This window comes from Dysidea avara, chromosome 13 (assembly GCF_963678975.1).
Source record: "Dysidea avara chromosome 13, odDysAvar1.4, whole genome shotgun sequence".
Taxonomy (NCBI): Eukaryota; Metazoa; Porifera; class Demospongiae; order Dictyoceratida; family Dysideidae; genus Dysidea; species Dysidea avara.
This window is the reverse complement of record NC_089284.1, coordinates 15,182,499-15,189,644: the sequence shown is the minus strand read 5'-3', so window position 1 is coordinate 15,189,644 and position 7,146 is coordinate 15,182,499. Positions and strand designations below refer to the sequence as shown.

Below are 7,146 nucleotides of genomic sequence, written 5' to 3'. Positions count from 1 at the left end.
AACAGTCAGGTGATTATGGTGCACTAAGGATTGAGAATACAGAAACTTTTGATGGCCTTAATATTACAATTTCTGAAAGTAATTTTAATAACAATGGATATTATGGTGATAACAGTACTTTTCTTAGAGCAGCAAGTGGACTTATAGTTGCCATCGATACAGGTAACTTGTTTGCTCTTTTCATTGAAAAGAGTAATTTCTTATTTAACAGAATGGCAGTGTTGATTAGAGCTAATGTGCTTGTGTTTGATATTCAGTTGGTAAGAATTAGCGTGATCAACAACACTGATGGATACTTTGGGGGAGGCATTACTTTGAGCTCTGTCAATAGTACTGCTGAGTTACATCTTACAGTTGAATACTCAATGTTTAGTAGTAATTATGGCTGTAGTTTCTGTGGAAATCTTAAAGGCAGCAGCGCAATAACTTTGGTAAACAATTCAAATATTACTGACACTAAACCAAGAAGGTTTTTAACTAGAGGATTTGTAGACACAGTTCTTTCACCATTGTTTCTATTGTTTACTGTTGCTGGTGGTAGTACAAGAATGATATTAAACAATCTGCAGATTGTCAACAATGCTATTGCATTTTTTTCAAATTCAGGATACGAAGAACTTGGTACTGCAGCTATCCATCTTCATACTGTTGGAGGAGATGTTAAAATAAACATCATTAAAGTAAATTTTATGTCAAATAAAAATTTTGGACGTATTGGTGGTGCTTTGTCCATTACACCTGTTTATAGTAATCCTAGTGATAAAAATTTCTCCTTACTTATTGCTGAGTGTAACTTTGTTAACAACACATCTGCTGGACATGGTGCAGCCCTGTCCATTGATTCAAGTATCCTACATTCATATGTGGAAATTTCAAATACTCAATTTGAGAACAATTCTGCAGGTGACAGCATAGCTTACTTTTCACCAGTTTCTTCCCTGTCACTAATTAACATTGAAATAATTAATTCCAGCTTCACTAACAACTTTGCTAGTTGCATGTCCTTGTCATTGTGTAACCTAGATTTAACAGGTAACATTACATTTATGAACAACAAAGCTGATTATGGTGCTGCACTGTACCTTAGTAGTAATACTAGTGTTTACATCACTGACAATGCAACTGTTTTATTTTTTCAAAATTTAGCTACACAAATTGGAGGAGCAATTTACATAGACTTGCGAGATTATCAGATTGTTCCATTTCTTCATTTTAATTCCAAAACTTCGCGTGTTTTGTTTGGAAATAATGCAGCAATAGTTATTGGCCAATCACTTTACTTTGACATTCCGAAGTACTTTGAAATATACACAAACATCACAGATGATCGATCCTTTATGAATATACCATGTCAGTTCAGCTATTATAAACAATTACCATCTAATAATACAATCCCACTTGTTCCTTGTGATTCTAATGACACTTTATTGAATGAATCTCCTATAGTTACTTCACCACATGAACTGAGATTATATTTCCCAAACAATGATGGTGTTAACATATCATCTAACTCTGATTACAACAGTTACTACATAAAGAACAATATTCTTGGTCATGATGTTATATTTGCAGGCTCTACTGTTGATCACTTTGGAAAACCTTCAAAGCCATCCCAATTTGATGTAGAGTGCAGTGATTGTAACAATATTACAGTGCAACGTGATCACATTTTAGTGGATAATACTACTCTGATTAACGTTAACTTCACAGGTGATGAAATTAAATCTCACAGTATTAATGTAACATTAGCATTGACTTCAACATCAAGTTCACTACAAAAGATAAGCACGACACTCATTGTTCAGCTACAACCTTGTATTGCCCATCCTGGATATGAGTATAGTGGTATAAGGGAGACTTGTGTTTGCTACCATCATGATGCAGTGGAGTGTTCTGATAACTATGTTGAGATCAAAAGAGGTTACTGGTTTGGTAGTGTTGAAGGAATACCAACCATATCATGGTGTCCTAAACAATATTGTGGCTTTGTTGATCGCAGGAAGACCAGACAAGGATACTTTGAATTACCTAAGACAGTCAATGGTCAGTGTAATGATCACAGGTTAGGAAGGGCTTGTGGAGAATGTGGTCCCGGATACACTCTAGCATATGATTCTACAGATTGTATTAATGTAGACCATTGTAGTACTGGAATGACAGTGTTAGTGGTAGTGTTGACCTGTTTGTATTGGATTGTAGTGGTAGTTGGTGTGTTTAGTTTAATGTACTTCAACTTTCAGATATCATCAGGATATATGTATGGGATAATCTATTACTACAGTATGGTGGATATCTTGTTGGATAGCAATCCATACATTTCATATAATGCATCTCAATTTGTTTCTGTACTATCAAGTTTTGCCAAACTATCTCCAAAATTTCTTGGACAACTTTGTTTTGTAAAAAGGTTAAGTGGAATAGACCAGTTATTCATTAATTATTCTCATGCTGTTGCTGTTGCACTGCTAACTTTCCTTGTTGTGTTAGCAGCTAGATACTCAAGGAGAATAACAGTACTTGTCAGTCGTTGTATCATTCGTGTTATCTGTCTTCTCCTATTACTATCTTACACATCATTAGCATCCACTTCACTACAGTTACTGAGACCACTCAAGTTTACTGATGTTAATGAGGTATACACATATGTATCTCCACACATTGAATATTTCCATGGTCGTCATGCCATATATGGTATTGTGGCAGTGATCTGTGAACTGGTTGTAGGGATTGGTTTACCATTGTTGTTATTGCTGGAGCCATTGTTAAGTAGGAAAATTAACTTCATCAAGATCAAACCATTACTGGATCAGTTTCAAGGATGCTACAAGGACAAGTATCGCTGGTTTGCTGCTTATTATCTGATATGTCGTCAAGTGATCATGTTAATTTTAGTTGTAAGTATCATAGCTAACAGGGACTACTACAGTACATTATTTTACCTTCAGACAGCTTGTGTTGTTATTGCCATGGTCCATATGTGGGTGCAACCATATCGGAAAGAGTCACGGAATGCACTGGATGGATTTATATTACTGGTAATGGTACTGGTTGTTAATATTAACACCTTTACAGCTGTAGAGGAGGTGACAACAGAATTGTCATTGGTTTTAGTTATCCTTCCATTGCTTCTGATCTGCCTTACTGCAGTTAGAAAAATGATTCTCTTTTATGCCAAGAAAAGGAAAAGCCTCCCTCATCGCTATAGCCCAGTTCATGCCAATGTATATGATGAAGAGCGTAATGATGTACACAACAGTGTAAATATGAAGTGAGTTTTAGTTTGTGTATGTGTGTTACAAACTTCAGAGCATATATCACAGGATATATTATCTGTCTGTATTTGTAAATACTGTCCCACTAGGGACCTGTAAAAAGGCCAAAGTCTGTTAATACAGGAAGTGAGAATCTTGCAATCCGGCAGACCCATTGCTGTGGTGCAGTCTAGACAAGCACCAAAGAATCTGGAATTTTCTCTGTACTTACATAAACATTGACTTCTCACCAGCTAAGTTCTTTTAGTTTCAAGATTCTTACTCCTGTATTCATAGGCCAGGTCCCTAGTCAGTTACAGGTATAAAATGTAAACTATTTATAGGCAATTCAGTGCAATTTAAGGAATAGCATAATGTTGTTAATGTACACAGTGATAATTTTAAGTAACAAGTTACTAGCAATTCATTATATGACATGCAGGACTTCATGTCGTAGATTCTGTATAAAGGGGTGAAGCGTATATTAAATATATTCTTCAAATTAATGAATAAATTAATGAATTATTCTTTAAGAATTTTCTGTGTAAGTTGGTACTCGAAAGGTACAAAATCACTTTGATTACTACTGAAACTTTTAAGGAAAAGTCCTTTACATGCATGTATGTATTTGTCTTTAAAAAGATGGTGAATTACAGTTTTGAAATGACAGCTTTCAGTTTTCAAGATTATAAATATGATGTAACTGTCTGATTAACAAATATTTAATGAATAACAATATTCTTAACAAATATGAATAACAAATAATTTGTACCGTTCATTTCAGCCTTAGTATAATTTTTGTGATGCATCAGTTAGGTTAAGTGCAGAGGAAGTTCTTGATACCATGCAGCTGCTGTTGTGACTCCTTCAGTGCTAGACTGCATTTTGTTGAAGGATTGAGTCACCACTACACTATAGTCAGTTTACGTTCACCTGCGCCCCTGCCAAATACAGTAATATCAAAAAGTGAACATGTGTTCACTCCCAATGGTTTTGTACTGGAACAAGCATGTTTTCATGTTGTAAACATGTTTGCCTATCTGAATCATCCATCGAAAATGTTAGTCATGCCCCCAGACCACAAAGGTCTGGTGACATGCAATAGAAACTCTTGGCAGTGACGTATGCGACCAAGGAATCCATCAGTCACCAATCAGCTTTGAGTACACCTCTGACATCAGATATTCCTATACTTTCACGCAACTAGAACTCACTTTGTTCTTTATCGCTCTGTCTCATCCACAGTCTACACTGATGCTTTTTTTTACAGTAGCATCATGGATCTTAAGCAGCGCTTCATCATCACTGACAATTTGAATTTATACCTCAAAATTACATAATACATGATGTCATATGGAAATTGTAAGGTTTTGTTTTATACTGTCTAGCAGTTCTGTTGCGTGTCAGGCGAGACTACCTAAATGTATGGGAAATTTTAAAGCCTCATAACTCACTTGTTCTTGCCCATATCAAACCACTTTTTTGATTAACAGTTCTGGCATTTAAAGGACTTCACAGCCTGGGGGGTCCGACACCAACTGGAATTCAACACAAATCACTTGGAATCCCAAAATGGAATTCTGAATTTGGGATCTCTGATAAAATGGAATCTCGACAAATGTTCTACAAGTCCAATTATTTCCGTATATTTCTTGTAAATTATACCGTAATATTATCTCGTGTGCTGTGTTGCAATCAGTTTAATCTTGTGAACACGGTGTATGTGTCTTGACATGTTTGTATAGGCATTGCCAGTGATCCAATTAGCCTGGAAGCCAGCTGCATGCACAAAAAGTGTTAATATATGTGTTGCTAGCTATGTAAATTTCCAAATTGAATCTTGGCTTGGAATCCAGAATCTTTGCAAAAAAATGGTGAGATTTAGAATCTTACACACAACTTTTGGGTGGTATCGGACCCCTCGTTCACAGCATTACTAAATGTTTGGGCAGCTGGCCCATGTAATAAAAAGTTATTAACAAGAAATGAGGGCTCAGGTGAGCACGAACCAACTATATAGGTTTGGGATATTTTCTGAATTCAGTATATAGTTTTAGTACCAAAATCCAAAATTCAACTCCCTTACATTGACAGGCTTTATTTGGAAAGCAATTGCAATTCAGTAGAAAATTTATAAACTTTGTAGATTTTATATAAATTTGTAGAAGTAGCTTTGATTTTACCTAACTGCTATATACTACTGAAGGAAACATAAGGACAGTTTTTGGTTGATATGTTTTAATGGACAACATGAACCTTTGTTGGTGATCCTTGCTATAATGTAGTACCATATTTAATGATATAAAGTATGTATTTCAACAGAAATATGTCACTCAGTGTTGAGAAGGTGTACAACACATTTCAAGAATCACTACTGAACTTCTCACCAGACAACAACTAGATGTATAACCTGCTAATTATGGTTTTTCTGTGTGCTTTTTGTGACGGTTTGTTTAGATGGTATTCATAAATATAATTAGAGCTGTATGCCATGTGGTATGTGTGTGTATACTTATGCATGTTTGTAATTTTAATGTATCATACTTACTGTGTGTACAAAGTTAACATCAATGTATGGTACTATGGACTAGGTACATGCATGACACTGCATGCAAATACTCTGTATCACAAAGAGATCCAACAAGGAAAACTCAGTTTTAAATGTGTAACCAGCAATTTAGTGTATAAATTTCGAAGCCATATAATATCACATAATACATGGTGAAATTTGTGTAACTAAGTCACTATGGCCAACTTTGTAGACAGTGTAAGCAAACTTTTATAGATTTAAACAGTGATTTGTTGATGATAATCATATACTAGCGCTAAATTATGTTAGACTCATATGTATCACAAATCTTGTGATGATTGTGGCCTCTTATTCTATGTAGCCTGTGTGGTGTGTGAGAATGCATAACCACAACTTTTAATACACTTCACATATAGATTGTTGTTATATATTGTGCTAGTGGATTGAAAAGCAAATTTACATTTAATTAGGATAGAGAGCAAGCTGCTTAATAGCTATGGGTGCATGGCTGGTCATGAATTCTAGATTATGTATATACAGTGGAACCTCAGTTATCCGAACCCCTTGAGACCAGGGGTGGTCCACAAGTCTGAAAAGTCCGTATCTCTGAAAGTGTGTATAAATAACCTTAAAATTGCATATAAAGAAAAAAAATTTAAATATCAGTGTTTTCAACTACCCTAATAGAACAGTCACTACCCGTAATTTGGTTAACCGAGAATCCGGAAAGCTGAGGTTCCCCTATAGCTGCAAAGTACATATTGATATAGCTATTTGTTTTCTATAACATGTAGCTAGCTATATATAATGATATATGTATGAATGCACGTTTTTTTTTGAAACCATCAAATGAGATGAAGTGTTAAATAGTACGTACAATTCCTCAGTCACATGCGACCACAAAGGCCAAAGTCAAAGTAGGTATGGAAAGGATGGATACAAAACAAAACAAACACACAATGACATAATAAAGTTAATTATGTCCAAGTTTAGAGTTTCTATGGATACATATACATGAAAATGACAAGGAGAAAACATCTTGACTGCCTGGCAGACTCCTAGTAAGTGTTCAAATGTTACTTGGATGGCTGCTGGTTTGAGGCTGCCCAGGTCCAGTCATGGATTCTTTCTCCACCTTTTCAAATACACTTTCTGTAACAACTTAAACAGGCTGTAGGATCAGTGGTCCTACAGATCTTCAGCACTTGTGCAGTAAAGCCTTAATAAATCGGGTTGCTGTGAGCAAAGAATATTTCTGGAATGCGGTGTATTATAGCTATCATAATTTAAAAATCAATTTATTTAATTACAGCACTGAAAATACTATTTGTTGCAAATAATACTGTTTGTGTACGTAAGCTATGC

General features: G+C 35.2%; 1 protein-coding gene across 2 annotated transcripts; it reads left to right on the top strand.

Moving 5' to 3' along the window:
• The first annotated feature begins 1,126 nt into the window (after positions 1-1,126).
• LOC136243262 (uncharacterized) lies at positions 1,127-5,785 on the top strand. 2 transcript variants are annotated; one of them, XM_066034789.1, is made up of 3 exons: positions 1,127-2,894; positions 2,946-3,268; positions 5,574-5,785. In XM_066034789.1, exons 1-3 carry the CDS (start codon positions 1,338-1,340, stop codon positions 5,650-5,652), a joined length of 1,959 nt encoding a protein of 652 aa, XP_065890861.1. In that variant the 5' UTR covers positions 1,127-1,337; the 3' UTR covers positions 5,653-5,785. The 2 variants fall into 2 exon arrangements, with proteins under 2 accessions (XP_065890861.1, XP_065890860.1); XM_066034788.1 differs by having other exon boundaries at positions 1,127-3,268.
• Positions 5,786-7,146: the final 1,361 nt, after the last annotated feature.

Excerpts from the sequence above, each read along its gene's own strand:
- LOC136243262 (XM_066034788.1), top strand. The coding sequence starts at position 1,338 with ATGAATATACCATGTCAGTTCAGCTATTATAAACAATTACCATCTAAT. Across the intron at positions 3,269-5,573 it reads CACAACAGTGTAAATATGAA|AAATATGTCACTCAGTGTTG; the intron begins GTGAGTTTTAGT and ends GTATTTCAACAG.